This window comes from Pelodiscus sinensis, chromosome 7 (genome assembly GCF_052426305.1).
Source record: "Pelodiscus sinensis isolate ZL-2025 chromosome 7, ASM5242630v1, whole genome shotgun sequence".
NCBI classification, from domain to species: domain Eukaryota; kingdom Metazoa; phylum Chordata; order Testudines; family Trionychidae; genus Pelodiscus; species Pelodiscus sinensis.
The window spans coordinates 24977501-24995921 of record NC_143058.1 but is presented as its reverse complement, the minus strand read 5'-3'; the positions used below and the strand labels follow the sequence as shown (position 1 = coordinate 24995921).

Genomic DNA, 18421 nt, shown 5'->3' with positions numbered 1-18421 from the left:
AACCTCATAAAATGATAAAATTGTATATGATTATATTTTGCATTATAATTTTTAAAATGTAATTACACATTTTCAGAGTAAGGGTTATGTTTTGTAAGTATCTCAGTAACCTACACCCACATCAGAACTGCAGTATCACTATAATTTATACGTCCTATCAGTATATCCGTTAAAAATCAAAATGATTTTTTCTTGATATGATGAAACTTACAGTGTTATTGCTTTGCATTATTAGTTCACTTCACTATTACATTTAAGTCAATACTGTGTGTCTTGAACAGGTGACTCAAGTATTCTTTCATTCATAAACTGATTACTCTAAAGGACTTTATCCCAAAGCTTTTTACGCACTATAAGAACATTATGTCTGTGCTCCCCAGAGAATTACCTCTGATAACTAGTGTTATGAAGTATTGTAATGGAAACTAAGCTGGTGTGTTTTAAATAAATGAGTGTGGGCATGTGTCAAATTATATAGGTCTTATAGCATATTTATTTTTCTTAAATAACTAAAATTCACAATCAACTATATATCTTTTGATAGATTTTTCTCAGGATAAGGTAAATTCAGTTAGGCAAACATACATCTTCTAATCATGCAATTTTGCAATTAGCATTTTTAAGAGAATGGTCTCTCTTGCTTCATCTTAAATCAATATAAATGATTCCAGTGCAGTTTCTCAGTCTGCTTCCTTTTCAGGGTTTTCTGGGAGGGAAATACATTGTCATGTACTATTTTTTTAACCAGACTCATCTAGGGATTCTCTCCCCCTTTTGCTTTATATTGTTAAAAACACTGGGTTAGAATGCCTAGATATTTATCCAGCATAACTGTCTGAAATTTCACATGCAAAAGTCTGATTGTATTCGCGCATTATGAATGGTAGCTTTGGTGTTGAAAAGTCCCCTCATTTGCTCATGGCATTTACAATTAGTAAATTAAAATGATTGTATCATATTAACAGTGGCACAACTAAAGTTTATAGTAGTCCTCTGAGGGCTATGGGGGGAGACAAAACAGCTGTTGCTGTTTGTTTATGCAACTCAGCAACATATGAGCACTGGTCCCTCAATGGCGCTCGGCGGGCTGGGCTCTGCTTGATCTTTGAAGGTTGCTGCTGTTTGAACAAACCTCCCTGTGTCCCATGTAACACCATCTGTCTCACTAGGAATGTGGGAAGATTCAGCACACCCTAGCAGTTGTCATACCGTTTCTATGCTGTCTTTTTTGCAATAGGCTTTTGTGTCATTGCTACTTGAAAAAAGCTGACCTCCTACCTTGAGCATCCAGAGTGGATGACTGTATTTTTTTTTCAGAATTCAAAGTCACAGCACTTTTCTCACTTGTTCAAAAAGGTCAGCTGTGTTTGATTATATCTTTATGCTGTCCTTTCAAACAACTTTTCTCTTGTTTTGCCCTTACTCCTCAGCACAGCACTAGGGGGGAAACCCACCATAAGAAAGGTAGCTAAAATTTTTCCTGCTGCACTGTGATAAAAATTTTCCAGACGCTACAGTCTCACACTGAAGATATTGTTGCTTATATTTGATAACGAATGAAATCTGATATATTACGCTGTATTTTCTGCTAGTGCATTAAACAGGATTTTTAAACAAGAGCCGTTCCACATATTTAGAATCTGTTAGGAATATTAAGAACCACACATCTTTTTACAAATCAGTTTCTCTCTTCATGAAATACCTTAAAACAACACATTTCTGATGAGAGACCTAGGAAATAATTCTAAAGCAAATATCGAATGCTCATACAAAAGCACTTTCACATTTGTTTCAATTTACTGCCAACATTTTTATTTTTATTGCAACACTTATGAAACAAATAAATGTATATGCAGACCTTTAAATTTGCCTGATAAATAGAAAGCTACATTTTTTTTTTTTAAAGAAAACTCTTAATTCTTCTTGCATAAAATTCATATCAGTATCTTTTGTCTCCAAGCACCAAATGCTGACCCAAGGAGCAGGCAATCGCAAGTTCAAATGCACTGAGTGTGGCAAGGCCTTCAAATATAAACACCATCTGAAGGAACACCTGCGAATTCACAGTGGTGAGTAGCGGAGGTGCTGCTGTTCTCATTTGCATTTTGTTTAATTAGCTGAGTTTTAAAGATTGCTTAAAATTTACACAGTTCTGTTTGTAGCTTCTTGGGAGATACTGAGGTATTTCGTAAATAATAACTGACTCATTCTCATTTATCATGCCATTAATAACATGGACTTCCTATAATATTTTGATATAATAATGATTGTTACAAAAAATAACAATGATGTTTGAGTTCAGAGAAATTCAGAAATTTTGTTTAGTTGGCTCTTTGAGGGTCAAAATCTTTTAAAAAATGAAAATGTCCAAGTCCAAATGGAAATAAGTGAAATATGGCTCTTAAGTTGAGGCATTTTTTTCTATCTAACTACTAGTCTAGCTAGTTAGCTTGCTTGAACCTGATCAAGCAATCAGATATTTAAAAGCTGACCTTTTTTTCACACTGAGACCCCTGAGCTGTGCCCGGGCACAAAGGTCCACCTATATGGATGTGATTGCTGAATCAGAGCTTCATTTTTTATAAAATGGCTATTCTTGTAGTATCCGATGCATTTTGAGAAGGCTGAATTGAATTTAAGTGTAATGGATTTGACTGCACCTCTTTAGCAGAAGACTTACCCATGTGTGACAAAGAATACCATTTTTCAGACAATCTGGAGACATTCTGGCATTGTGTTGTCAAATGGGAGGCAATGATTTATAGTTGGCCTGAGAACTGCTAAGATTAAGCCTCACACCTGAACTATAGAGCACATCATTAAAAACTCAACTACCATTTGCCAAGCTACCTGCCATCACAGCATCTACACTAAGAATATGTTGTGGCACTAAAGAGTGACAAATGAATTTTAATTGTGCCCACTGTAACTAAGAGGTGGCAGGGCTCTACATAACCAGAGTCCCCAGGCATGATTCTTTAGTTGCACATGTAATGTCACTTACAGCACTGCATCACTATCATAACAGTCACAGTGACTATCACAACCATGAAGAGAGCTAGGTGGGACCGCTCCCATTTTGCATAGGTCCCCATAAAAGCTAGAATCAACCTAGGAACATGAGAACTCCATAGAGGTGAGCATAGCCATGTTCACAGGATTTGTTAGCACTGAGAATAAGTAATCACTGAGTTAGGTTACTACCTCTCTCTTCCTGTTAGCCAATGGTAACAACAATCTTGATTTATATACATGTTTAATAATAAGTAATATTGTAATATATTAATGTTTTGTTTTAATTATCATTTTAGGTGAAAAACCATATGAGTGTCCAAACTGCAAGAAACGTTTTTCCCATTCTGGCTCCTACAGTTCACACATCAGCAGCAAGAAATGTATTGGCTTAATCTCTGTAAATGGCAGAATGAGAAACAATATCAAGACGGGTTCTTCTCCTAATTCTGTATCTTCCTCTCCTACTAATTCAGCCATTACACAGCTGAGAAACAAGCTAGAGAACGGCAAACCACTTAGTATGTCTGAGCAAACAGGCTTACTGAAAATTAAAACAGAACCACTAGATTTCAATGAATACAAAGTTCTTATGGCCACACATGGCTTTAGTGGAGCTAGTCCTTTTATGAATGGTGGACTCGGAGCAACCAGCCCATTAGGAGTTCATGCTTCTGCTCAAAGTCCAATGCAGCACTTAAGTATAGGGATGGAAGCACCACTACTTGGGTTTCCTGCAATAGGAAGTAATTTAAGTGAAGTGCAGAAAGTCCTACAGATTGTGGACAACACAGTTTCCAGGCAGAAAATGGACTGCAAAGCTGAAGAGATCTCAAAGCTGAAGGGTTATCACATGAAGGATCCATGTCCTCAAGCAGAGGAACAAGGAGTTACTTCCCCTAATATTCCACCAGTGGGTCTTCCAGTAGTGAGTCATAATGGTGCCACTAAAAGTATTATTGACTACACATTAGAAAAGGTCAATGAAGCCAAAGCTTGTCTCCAGAGTTTGACCACAGACTCCAGGAGGCAGCTCAGTAGTATTAAAAAAGAGAAGCTGCGTACCCTAATAGATCTGGTAACTGAAGATAAGATGATCGAGAACCACAGTATATCCACTCCATTTTCATGCCAGTTCTGTAAAGAAAGCTTTCCTGGTCCCATTCCCCTGCATCAACATGAGCGTTACCTGTGTAAGATGAATGAAGAAATCAAGGCAGTCCTTCAACCTCATGAAAACATGGTTCCCAACAAACCTGGAGTGTTTGTTGATAAGCAAGCTCTCCTGCTGTCATCAGTACTTTCTGAGAAAGGAATGACTAGCCCCATCAACTCATACAAGGACCACATGTCTGTACTTAAAGCATATTATGCTATGAATATGGAACCCAACTCTGATGAACTACTGAAAATTTCCATTGCCGTTGGCCTTCCTCAGGAATTTGTGAAGGAATGGTTTGAACAAAGAAAAATCTACCAGTATTCAAGTTCCAGGTCACCATCACTGGAAAGGACCAGTGCCAAGGTGGCGCTGGCTGCCACTAACACTCCCATTAAAGACTCTTTGTCAGCCAGATCTCCAATAAAGCCTGTGGACTCTATAACTTCACCATCTATAGCTGAACTCCACAACAGTGTTACCAATTGTGATACTCCTCTCAGGCTAACAAAACCTACGCATTTTACCAATATTAAACCAGTTGATAAATTGGACCACTCCAGGAGCAATACTCCTTCTCCTTTAAATCTTTCTTCCACATCTTCTAAAAACTCCCATAGCAGTTCTTACACTCCAAACAGTTTCTCCTCTGAGGAGCTTCAGGCTGAGCCTTTGGACTTGTCTTTACCAAAACAAATGAAAGAACCCAAAAGTATTATAGCCACAAAGAACAAAACAAAATCTAGTAGCATAAATTTAGACCACAACAATGTTTCTTCATCATCTGAAAATTCAGATGAGCCACTGAACTTGACTTTTATCAAGAAGGAGTTTTCTAATTCAAATAACCTGGATAAAAGCACTAACCCAATGTTTGGTATGAACCCATTTAATGCCAAACCTTTATACACAACACTTCCACCACAAAGCGCATTTCCTCCAGCCACTTTTATGCCACCAGTCCAGACCAGTATTCCTGGGCTGCGACCATACCCAGGACTAGATCAAATGAGCTTCCTACCACATATGGCCTATACTTATCCAACTGGAGCAGCTACTTTTGCTGATATGCAGCAAAGGAGGAAGTTCCAGAGGAAACAAGGATTTCAGGTACATAGTCATAAATGGTTTGTTTTGAAAGGCTACAATTCAGTATACCTTGTCATGTCCTTGTATATGAAAAAATAGCCCCCAAAATTAAATTGAAACTTTCCAACAGACACGACAGAATTTTAGCTTGAACCTAAAATGAATGGTGGGAACATTTATTCAATACTGAAGAATATAAGATATTTTGTGTTTATCTTTTAATTTAATGACAGTTATATTTGTTTTCTATGAGAATTTTATTTACCTGACAATGGCCCAGAGAATCCCTACTGACAGAAAACACTGGTGGAGGGGCAAACAATCTTTACAGTGATTCTCTCACAGAGACCCCCTACCTCATCCTTATGGGGGAGTGGATTTGCACCTTTGAGAAAAAGCTTAGAGGGGCCAAGCAAAAATGTGGCATGTAAGACAAGGGTCATATGAGTAGGGCCTTGTACCTCCATAAGAGCTCTCTACTACTGCCCCGTAGGATCCTTAGCACCTTGGCTTCATTGGAACTGCTCTGCCTGGAAATTCCCCCAGCTCAGGACAGGCTCCAAGAACAACAGGAGGGCTCCATATTTTTTAAACTAGTTTCTATGAAGCCAGAGAAGGGACAATGTGTACTCATACCCTTGGCCTTGCCCCAGACAAACTTACACCTCTCCTCAGCCTATCCAGTTTCCATTACTTACCCCAAAATTGAACTACCACACAGAGGTCTGCATAAGGACCAGAAATGGAAAGTAATGGTCTGTAAAAATGGCATCTAAGCCCACCCATTTCCATGCAAAGTCCTCTCCATGTTCATATCTAAGAGGCATGATTTGGGTTACATTTGTTAGTTCTTCGGTATGGTCTGATATTCCTTTCTCAGGGGAAATCCCATAGAAGTTAATGAGTAAGAGGGGTATGATCTGGTGACTTACGTACATGTGCCAAAGGGTTGTCTAGAGAAATCACTTTCCTCTTCAGATATTCATAGTGTGTAAGGATATATATGTGTGTGTGTATTGAAATATAATGTACACAGTTTAGTTAAATGAGATTAACTGATTATAGATGAATAAGTTTTTACATTTGTGGACATTCCCCTATGACCTATTATGCTCCATTAGTAATTTTACTGACAATGTTTTATGGTTTCAAATGTGAAAATCAGGTATGGCTTAACGTTACAGCCTGTAATCCCTCTTTGCACAATAGGAGCATAAATAGCACTGCACCTCCATAACAGCTGTTCCACTATTCCAATTTACAGTACATCTGCCCTCTTTGTAAATGTATTTAAGCCTATTTAATCTTCTCTAATATTAATTAGTGCAAACCTAGTCTAAGAAAACTGAACTGTGTGATAGCAAATGGAAATGTATGTTATCATGCAAGTTTGTACTCTCTTTGGATCAAGACAAAATAAATATCAAGAAATTTAATAATTTACTGATCCACATTCATTATTGCTTAATGCTGAAGGCTGTTTTAACATAGATAGAACATTGATAAAAAGTGTTATTAATATTCCCTATTTCAAATTACAAAATTAAATATAAAAATATAGCTTGAGGCCTGTAGTCAGGAGACATACATTTAAATGGATTGCATAATAATAACATTTTGTACCTAAATATAAAATTCAATTAAAATCTTTCTACAGAAACAGTATATATCCGAGGTTCAGTGTTTTGACAGAAAAGATCTTAAGTTGTTCCTCATATTTATTTCACTAAAGATATTAAAATATCTTTTATATCTTTGAATGTAGACTTTTACATTATGATTTTCTGCTCCCTGGAAATACTTAACATCTATATCATAAATACTCTCTGTTTAGACAATTCATACAACTTCTTACTATGCAGTGTTTAAAGAAATATAGAGTTTTCTAAGGCAGTTGAAGATGAAGAGGGACAATGACAGAAGCAGGGGTTTCTTGGTAGCAAGGTCCAATTCCGTGTACATTTTCTATTGGGCATCATTATTATCATGAGTTTCCTGTGAGCCAACAGGACTAGTCATGGTATTGAGCACTGTGCTCAGGAGTTTTAGCAGGATCAGTCCCTTGCAGGGTATCATTTTAAGTCTTATAGAATAGCCCCCTAATTCTACATCTACAGTCAAGATGCTACATAAAGCCACAAAATATAGGAAGCACAGTGTTTTACATAAACAATTTGGTTACATCACAGGGAGAATTGCTTGATGGAACACCAGACTACATGTCAGGCCTAGACGACATGACAGACTCTGACTCCTGTCTGTCCCGAAAGAAGATCAAGAAGACAGAAAGTGGCATGTATGCATGTGACTTATGTGACAAAACATTCCAGAAAAGCAGTTCCCTTCTGCGACACAAATATGAGCACACAGGTACGAATGCCTTACATGTGTAGTTATTCAGTTTCATTGCATGTTGTACATTTCATAATATTTAATGAGTACACTTGTGCGACATAAGATGCAGCATATGCTGAGACTTTCAACAAGGAAGAAATAATGTGTTTTGCTTAGCTCAGATTGACTTTTTTTTCTTTACTTGTTTATTTGTTGTTTGGGCTTTTTTTGGTTGTTTCATCTTAGTATCTTTTTTTCTTTTTTGCTCATCTCCAAAAATAACGTACCAAGTATGAGTCCAATCCTGCCAGATCTTGTCCCAATGAAAGCAATGGGAATTGAGGGCCCTCAGCAACTGACAGGATAAATCCCTGTTTAATTTAGTTTATTTAAACTAAGTAAATTCCTCTCATTGTACAGGAATGCTTAAAGATAAGAAAGGTTGCATCTTATTTTTTCACTTTTTAGTGCCTCATTTTATAGCAGTTGTTGCCTTCCAAATGCAGGTGGTTTGACTACTGCGAAGAAGGGATAGAAGTTAATATAAAATGGGAGCCTAAGATAAAGAGGTGTGTAAAAATCCTACAGTTTGCAGTTATATTAGTCAGGATAGACTGTATCTCCTTGAAGGTGATCATTCTCTTGACTTGAGCGCAGGGCAGAACTGGGTAGGAAATGGGACAGGGGAACACATTTTAATTTAAAATATTTTTGGAAAGAGGAAAACAGGACGTGGGCTCCAAAAACAATATGAATTGGTAGTTACTTTAGATTGGATAATAATGTGACATTAGTTATCAAGTTTCATGAAAGATGCCAACCTCTAACTATTTAGGGTTAGGAAACTCTAACCTTGGTGCAGTGCTTCCAAAACATGAGTGGAACCGCACTTCAGGAAAATGAAATGTTGCAAAAATCCACACACCTCAGTCTAAACATCTTCCACATCTCCACATTATTGGCTACTACTTCATGTCCCTCCTCACAAACAGATGGGGTTTTGGGAAACCCATCTGTGGGTCTTTGTAATGTGATACCTCCCCTCATTTCTTACCTGCATTGAGGAACTGTACAATAGTTAATAAAGTTGGCATTTAAAATATCATCTTTGCACCCATTGAAATAAATGAACACCTCAGAACAGATGTATTAGGCTCTCTGCAAACCTAGGCAGACCTCTTTGCATTGATTACACTTGCTACACATTTTGAGAGCTTATTTCACAGCCATAATAAATAGAGGAAAGGAAAGTTTTAAAAGGAAATCTAAACCTCTGGATTATAATTTAATAGTCTGTCAGCTCTCTGCCCCCTATCCTTTCCTTGGGGTCATGCACCTCACACTCTAAGAAATATTGCCTTATGGGCAAGTATTTTTATAACTGTTCATTATGGAGTTTCTAGAATCTTCTTCGGAAGCATCTGGTGCTTATCACTGACAAAGACTGAATACTGGAGTACCATTTGTATGATTCTGCATGCCAGTTCCTAGTCTCCTCGATCAGAAGGACTAATAATAAAGACCTCACAGGGGGATAAAAGTTACTCTCAGTCCACTACAATCATAGTTCTGAAAATCCAGAGATGCCCATGGTAACCTTCAAGGTTTCAGGTAATTTTAGAAAATATTAGTGATAGCGTTAAAACTGAGTTGTTAAAAATTACTGGCATTTTTTTTTAAGTATTAATGTTTGTCATGGAAATCTAGCAGATGAGGAAAGTATTGTGCTTTAGATAAATATCAGCCTTCTTGTGATTGTTCCTTCTTACTCTTTAGTTTCAATTTTTGAGCTAAAGTAAAATAGGAGAGAAGTTAAAATGCATATGGGATTAGGAAAGAAAATTAAAAGCAACATTTTGGACCAGATTGGTTGTTTTATTGCTGAAAATGAGTTTCACATTGCATTATTCAGATCAAATTGTTTGTTCCATAGAAGAAGCTTTGAAGGCTTTACATCCCAGCACCTTTCCTCTTCTGAATGATTTTATTGCAGCCATCTGCAAACATTATGGTTTACTGCACGACTACCGTAAAGTTCTTATGTTAGAACTGGCCTTCATATATATTGGGATCTGGACATATGGTCCAGTCCCATAAAGTTGGTAGTCCATAAAGTCGACAGACATATGGATGACAGGCTGAAAATTTGACATGCTGAAATGTGTACAATCACCTTGATTTGAAAAATTAATTGTAGTCGCAAAATCAAAAATATGTTCTGGTATATGAGAAAAAGGGCTACCTAGTGCCTCAAGAAATATAGCAAAGCTATAGGATGCTAACTTTCCACTCCCTTCACTGCTTTGCTCTTTTTGGCTTTTCAAATATATGTCTATCAATTTTATGGGATATAGCCTTACAATCCAGAACATATACATGGTGTCATATTTAACATGGCAGAACTACAGTATATCATAAAGCTCTAATGGTCTTTATGAAGAGGAAGGATGTGTTTATTGCAAAAGCAGAAGCTACAAGATCTGTGTTCTGTCCTGCTTTGCCTCAGACTTCCTCTGTGAATTCGAGCAAATTACTTAATCTCTCTCTCATCTTCTCCTAACTATGAAACAGAGGGAAATTATACAGCCTAAGTCTCAGGGGTGTTATGAATCTTAATTCTACCACACTGAAATCCTCCAATGGAAGTTGCTATATAAAGTGCTTAGTATTATTATGAATTTATTTTATGGAACTTCCAAACATCATGTTGTAGTCATGTATGGAAGATCTGAAGATCTTGGTTAGAAAGGCCTTGATAGCTCATTCACTGCTTTTGGAGCACACCATAATAGATTTATGATAAAGATGACATTTACAACCACTATGATTTTTCATAAAAAGCTAATATTTCAACGTTTTTCTTCATTTTCCCCTTTGGCAAATCTAAGTGAATCTCTAAATGTTAGGATAGTTTAGGGGAAAGCTATAATTATGGAGACAATTGCATCTTTTAAGAGATGTGAAATTTTAATCTATGTTTAAGGCAAGACACTTGGTACTGTAGTTAACTTCTACTTCTGGATTCCTCGATCATTATAACAGTTGACCAAAAACTTTTAATTTTAAATTTTTTTTGACCAGAAAAGGAAATAATAGTTAATGAAACCTTTTCACAAGCATGTTCCTTTTTTCTATAATAGCTCTCATCTTGATCATTTTTACTTTGTTAAAGAAATCTTCTAGAAGCAGGCAAAATGCTTCCATACCTTCCTAGGCCTGCTCTATACTACAGTGGGTGGTCGAATGAAGATACACAACTTTCAACTACTTTAGTTATGTAGCTGGAGTTGACGTATCATAAATCATGTTCTATGTGGGAGGTTGATGGGAGCAAATGTCCCATTGGCTTCCCTGACTCCCCATGTAGAAGAGGAGTACTGGTATCAATGGAGGTGCCTCTGAGTTTAATTTAGCAGGTCTTTACTAGATCCGCTAAATTGAACCCCGGAAGATCGACCGTGGCAGCGTCAATCTTCCATGTAGTATAGACATGCTCCTTGAGTAACACATGTAGATAATCCATCTTGTGAATCTTTGATTCCCTACTGAAGTTTGCTATTGGATTCCTATTTTATTTCACTTTTCCAGATAGTCTTTTCGAATGGAGTTGGCTCTCTCTTATTATAGCAGTTATATCCATGAGATGGCAGGACATTTTTACAAAAAATGACAGGGTTAAACCTTAATCATTACTGCTGGGCTCATTTTACCCCCAACACATCAATCACATATATTATCTATTAATGTTGTTGTGTTTGTCTGAGCCTATGCTAAAATCTGCAGGTTGTCAAGTCTCTGCTTTATTGTTTGATCAATCAATGACATCTTTCATTATTTATACTTTTCAGATTTCTATGCTATACCCAGAGTTTAGACAGTGCTAGAACAGTCCAATACAAAATGGGCTGGATACTTTGGTCTGACAAATTCACTGTGCAGACTGACTCTGGAGTATTACCGAGGGCACCACAAAATTCTGTACATGTAAAGTTAGGAAAAGTAGCATAACCAGACTTCCTGGTGCCAATTGCCTCACCCCACATCTAGCTGAAGGAGAAAGAGAAGGTGTATTTAGGGAAACTTATATTTATAATATTTAACCATAACAAAATTCACTTCAATTGTAATTTTCTCCTAATGATAGGCCAAGAAGAGAAACAGTAGCACTTTTACATTATAAGATAGATATTATGATGGGTAAATGTGTGTAATAAGAGCCACAATAGTAAATAAAGAGTTAGGAAATCTGCCATTTATAGATATACTCAAGGAGCTCAATCTATATAATTTAACATAGAGAAAGTTAAGAGTGACTTGTTTACCGTCCACAAGTTCTACACGGGGAGCACATATTTAAATAATGGACTCTTCAGTCGAGCAGACAAAAGTATTACATGATCCAATGGCAGGGAAATTGAAGTTAGATACATTCAGATGGGAAATAAAGCTAACATTTTTAACCATAAGGAGAATTAACCATTGGAACAACTTACCAAGGTTTATGGTGGATTCTCCATCACAGGCAATGTTTAAATTAAGACTGGGTGATTTTGTAAAAGATTTGTTGTAAGATTTTGTAAGCATGTGGGTAGGTGTGGCTCTCTTTTGCCTTTGTCTTAGATGGAGGCCATGTCCCTTTGGCACACATGCTCCTGAAACAACAGGCTAAGTAAATGGGGAAATTAGCAGTCTCCAGCCCCAACCCATAGGCAGGATAGGCTGCAAATAGTTCGGGTGCCCAAGCCCTGAGCCAGGACAGAGCACCACATAGTCGAAGGCTTTAACCCTTAGGCAGGTAGTCAGGAGTGATTAAGGGTCCCAAAACCTCAGTCAGGGCAGGAGTCCCAGCAAACACTCCAGGGTGCTATCATTGTCTGAGCATCTGGCAAACAGTCTATGGCAGTCAGACAAGGAGTGCCATAGAGCACAGGACTCCTGACCTAAGGAGGGAGAGGCTGCAACATTGCTGGTGTTTCAGTGGGGACCCACCCAACTCCACCATGTCCCAGCCCAGAGCCCTAATAGCAGCAGAGTGGTCTGCTATTGAGTCAGCGGGAACATGCTGCCCATGTCCCCAGCAACACTACAGCCAGAGGGTAATCTGGTTCCCCTCAATTGCTTCCTATATCCTCCCTTGGGTGTCCCTGCATCCAAGGGTCATTCTCTGTCTTCCCAGCATACACTGTGAGTGGAGTTCCAGCAACCCTCAATTATCAGGTATGTCAGGCAGTCCTGGTACCTGAGCAGTCTCCTAAGGACAGTTGAAGTTTTCCATGGGAAATGGGCTGGAAGCATATGCCTCTTTCAGCAGCTCCTACTCATCTGAACTATAGGACCTGCCTCTTACACATCCTGTTTCTGTTCCTCCCTTCCACATGTGGCAGGGCAGCTTAGGCCTTCCAACTTCTGGCCCTCATTCACTGTCAGTCTCAGAGGGAAGCCATGCCCCTTTGCTACAATTTATTTTGGGGAAATTCTATGACCAGTGTTATATAGGAGGTCAGACTTCTTGATCACAACTGTCCTTTCTGGCCCTGGAAATGATGAATCTTTTATCTGGAAATCAACTTCCAGTACTTCAAGGTACCAATCAGGTCAGAAATGATGGAAAGTATTATCCTTTCTTAAAAAAAAAAAAAAAAAAAAGTCGATATGCCAAAATTTGCATGCAAGGGTTAAAGCATCCAGGCAGATTTCCACAAATCAATTATCATAGGGATTAACAAATATGTCTGTACCGAGAAGGATCATGTTTGTATCCCTGAATTCATCATTAAAGGTAAAAGAAAAAGTGTCATCATCATGACAGATCAGCAGATATGGAAGATTATATGGGGTATGATAGAAGAAATGCTAACAGAATGGGGCTTCCAAAAATAAAGGTTCCTCTCATATAAAATCATAGAATCATATTGTCGGATGGAAGGGATCTCAGGAGGTCATCAAGTCTAACCCCCTGCTCAGAGCAGACCAACCCCAACTAAATCACATGCTCTTCCTAATAGATGCCTTATTCTCTCTACAAGTTTGGTTTGATTTAAGTTCTGGCTTCATCACAACCATTTCACCCCACTCCAATAAGAATTCTTTGGCAGAGTTGCACAAGGAAACTTGCAGTGTATCTGCAACACAGAAACTTTTTTTTTTAATCTTACCTAGGAATTCTATAATTGTTGCTTTGTATTATATCAGATTCTATTTTATTATTTCTGATGAGACCTCATGGCTGTACTTTTATTTTCATCCTTTTCTTTTCCACGGTATATTTTATTAAGATCTCTTTGTCTTTTCTTTTTGTAGCTTTCATGCTGATTCAAGAACTAGTTTTATTTCTGGATTGATTCTGTAAACTAAATCATATTCTGAAGCTTGGAGCAAATCAGCCTTTTCTGGATAGCATTCTGAATTCCCAGCTGAGGAGTTTACGTTATTTAGTGCTTGAGTCTTACAAAATTAGCATGCTGTTTAAAGGTTATTTTCTCTCACTTCACTCAAATACAAATTTAGAATTCCCCATTTTATACTCAAATAATGTAAAAAAAGAGATAAAATCAGTGCTTCTGAATTTTTTTCTGGTGATAGGTGTCTTCTATTAAAAACAGAACAAGTGCGGCATGGGAAATTATATATAAATTGCATTTATCTTGCACCTTTAACCACTTCCCTGTACCCTAGCCTCTAATCCACCTCCACCAAGACTAACTCTAAAATCTACCCCACCCTTCCAAGTAGTTTCAAAAAGCTGCCTTTAAAAAAGAAAATTAAACTGCCACAACAGTGTTTCCTTCTTCTTAACTGTGAGATTTCTATTCTACCTCCATTCCCTTTAAAAATTACATTTGCCTGAGACAAAAAAATTGGTTATATTCATTCTAGAATCAGCAACAGGTATACAATCTAATGTCCTGTAACTTTTCTGGGCTAGAAATAGGTGCTGTATACCAAAGAATATAGGAAATCCATAGCTTTTCAGTGGATTGCACAGCATTCAGTTTTTAGCCCAAAAAAGTCCTGAGATAGTGGACTTTTGTAGATTATTGTGTTGAAAGAGTTTAGGGCATTTTAGATGTTTTTTTCCAGACAAATTAGCTATAATTGTATCTCTCTGTAAACTGAACACAAGTTCCTAAGGGGGCCAGTTTTTGCAGATGGCAGGATACAAAAAAGTCCAAATATTTGTTTTAAATCTTTCTAAAACATTTATGAACTAGTATTACTGTAAAATATGTGGCATATTGGTGCACAGTGGTATAAATGTTTTATTGGCATACATTTAAATTGATTTGCATAACTCACAAGTAGCTTCATCAGCCATGAATAATAGAGATCATCTCAAATAAGTCCCAGTAAAAGTGTCCAGTCCCAAGCCTAACTGTGCTCCCACTGAAGTCATGACATTATAACTACAATACTGTCAAGAACTGTATATTATCTAGATGAGAGCGAGCAAAAGAAAAAGAGAAAAAGACTGCAGCCTTTTCTCCTCTCTCCACATTTGTAACAAAAAAATCCCACCAATCTTATTGTATGGCATATTTAGTCATAAGAGGGACTGTTCCCAAATGACATTTCCTTTTTTTAAGTGGCTGAAATTTTTTTAAGAGTCTTGAAAAAAAAACCCTGATGCACATGTGCAGTGATCTGATATATTTAAAAATACTTGTATTAATATTTTAACAGCTACATTCTATGCTCTTCTAAGATATGTTTATCATCAAGAAACTTTGTACTACCTGTCATCTTCTACTAGATCCAAATGTAATGTGTTTGGAAGGACATTAATGTGAACGTAAATGGTAGACAAAATAGTTCTGTATAGCTTTTCTGGTAATAACAAATTAATGTACAAAATAAGTCTTTTTACTTTTTAATTTCTAAATAAATATGGATTGTTTCCTTGAATTCTATTTTGGTGCTGGCTGAACTGAGTGAAGTATTTCTTAAAGTGAGGACATAGAATAAAACAAAAGGTACTGTGTGTCAAGAAGGATGTATGTGTAAGGGATCAGTTGTAGTAAACTTACAGGAGGCAGAGTGGACAGTACGGAATGGTGGACTGGATGGAGAGGAAGTGGGAATGGCTTAAAGAAGTGGCTAGGAGGGAGGACTGGTTTGTATTTGATGGCAATTAAGGTGGCAGCTCAGATAGGTTGAGCAAAGCTAGGAGATAGAAGAAGGATTGGGAAAGAAAAGAGCATATCAAGTGGCTCAGATGGATTAGGGATCTGAAAGTAAAACAGCAGAGGAAACAGCAATATAGAGGTAAAACACCCTGTGAGAAGACCTGGGTTTCTAAAAGGGCTGCAACATATTGATCAGAAAGTGATATCAGCACTCAGCTAAAAAGACACATCAAAACTGAAGTTTGGCTTAAGATATGGTGTTCAGATATGGATTAGGTTGGAACTTGATGCCAAATCACAATTTGTGTATAGATTTGATCATGCTGAAATCTCTTAAACTAATATTGTAAGATTTCTGCGATATTGAATAAGATTTTGTTCACAACTAAACAGAATCAGAGATTAGCCTTCTTCTGGTTTTTGATTCATACCAAAGTTAAATCTGTGGGTCATATTCAGAGCTGGAGTTTCAAATCCAAAACTCAAGTGAAACATAAAGGTATTCAGATTCTGGGATTTTGGTTTTATTTGTAGTTTACTCACAAATAACAAGTAAAATATTGTTAAAATACCTACTTTCAGAATAAACCATAAAGGCCAAATACTGAAATATTCAATTTATATTTGGGTTGAATTTTAAATTCTACTGTAAAGGAAAGAAGAATGATCATTAAACCTTCAAAATATGTGCATAAACTGATTAAAATCCAGAAGAAAAAATTAGAGTTAAGCCTGAACTCCATTCATAACTCATCCTCCAGTTTCCTGTCACTTACTCTGTTCTTTTTGTGGTTTCTCTTGTATCCTCCTTTCTGCCAGATTTCCCCAGATAGGGACCTCTCATTTCATAACATAGGATTTTAGGATTCCTAGAACATTCATTACAGCCACACCTTATTAAACTTGAACTTCCACAGTAGAACTGAATGGTAGCTGCAACTAGGGTGTACAATATTAGCACAAGCTCTGGTCATTCATTCTAAGCCTCTTGTTGAAGTAGTTTTTATGTCTGACCTTTTCTCTTCTTGTATAATGTCACTGACTACAAAGTAAAAGAACAGATCAGATTAATAAAAGCACAGTCAATTTTCCTGGAAGTTGAGATCCTTCAGTCCTCTTAAAACATTTTTCTGCTTCCTGCTAGATTTCCTTTCCACTGCAATAGTTTGTCACTGAGAGTATCCCATCTACTCAGACACTTGGCTCACAACTTTCTTGCTTTCTATCCTGTACGCTTCACACAATGCCACAGCTCTTCAAAGGGACAGTGCCTGGCTATTCTGTGGTTTAAACATATATTTTTATGCTTAGACTATTAGCTCTTTATAGTTTTTGCACTGCATCACTCTGTCTCTTTCTCCTTTCCGCATGACACATGCTCTTCTAAAAAGTAATAGTTGCTCCCACTTTAAGTTAGCTTATGGGCACAACTGACAGGCTATTCAAGCTCTAGCTGTGTAGTTTATTCATGCGCTGGTCGTATTCCACATTACTTCAGCATTACAAATTATACTGAAGAATTCAACTAGTAAGACAACTTATAGTTATCTATATGTATACACACATTATCATGTCCTTTAGGCATCGAATAACAGTATTAAAAAGATATAATAATTGCTAATTGATATTTTGTATATTTTTACTGTTATACAGTTTTACAACATTAAGATTACAATCTGACATTTCAGAAAATGAAAACTGCTCTAAATACTAATGTTTGATTTTATTTCAGTATTCTGAACTCTTAGTTGTTCAGTGGTAGGTCTTTGGTGTATGCACCATATGTTGTGTCTGTATGTCTTCCTATTGCATCATGCTCTTCTGAATTTTGTCCCATGGCATCATACTGACAAGTATTTCTTTTCAGCTCTATTTTGGAATTAGGCTTTAAGTATGGCAGCTATGGGAGGTGTTGAAGGCATTCCAGTACTATTTGTGGCCTGGAATCAACCAGATGTGTTTAGGCTTGGCATTGGTTTTGAGTTTCAAACATTGGTTAGAAACTGCCTGAAATGCCAAAAGAAATACTGCATTCTGCAGCTGAAGAATACTTTAGCATTCAATGAGTAGCTGACATCTCATGGAAAACTTTGGAAAATGCTCAGAGACACTTTTGCTTACTTGATTTTTTTCTGTTTGTTCATATAGGACAACCCCTTCAGTCCATAAACTGAATGTGAGTTTTTCCTAACTAGGACTTGATACTTTGGGTCCTTCAAATTGTAATAATCTTTGTCATACACATTATGTATCTGATCATTATGGACCTGATCCTATACCCTTTGTCCATGGCATGGCCATCACTATGGGGGAAGGGGAAAGGAGGCAGTTGCTACTGCTGCAGCAGCAGTGGCTGGAACCCTGGGCTCTTTAAATCGCTGCCAGAGCCCCATTGGTTGTGTGAGCAGTGCTGAGGGCTGGCTAAGGGAGGCTAGCCCCCCAGCCTGCCCTTTCGGGAGGCCCAGAACCAAACCCTGCCACCCCCTTTTTGCCCAGGGCCTGGTAAAGTATGTTACCAGCTCTGGTCCCCTATGTCACAATGTTTCTGTTATTGTTGCTATTAATATTCTCAGTTTCTATTCTGAGTCAGAGTGTGTGGTGCTGTACAAATATAGAGGGTTATTCAATTTAAATCCAACACAAGCATTTCAGTTCTGGCATATAGCTTACTCAGGCTGAAGGTGCAGAATAATGTCAAAATTGT

The 18421-nt window shown here is 37.4% G+C and overlaps 1 protein-coding gene across 4 annotated transcripts in view; it reads left to right on the top strand.

The window, feature by feature from the left end:
• Positions 1-18421, top strand: part of ZEB2 (zinc finger E-box binding homeobox 2) — a 137154-nt gene that overhangs the window by 116113 nt on the left and 2620 nt on the right. For all 4 annotated transcript variants that reach the window (XM_006135668.4, XM_006135669.5, XM_025191029.3 and 1 more), the window contains 3 exons: positions 1961-2069; positions 3312-5281; positions 7450-7630. In XM_006135668.4, coding sequence (XP_006135730.1) covers positions 1961-2069; positions 3312-5281; positions 7450-7630 — 2260 coding nt within the window. The remainder of the gene's footprint in view (positions 1-1960; positions 2070-3311; positions 5282-7449; positions 7631-18421) is intronic.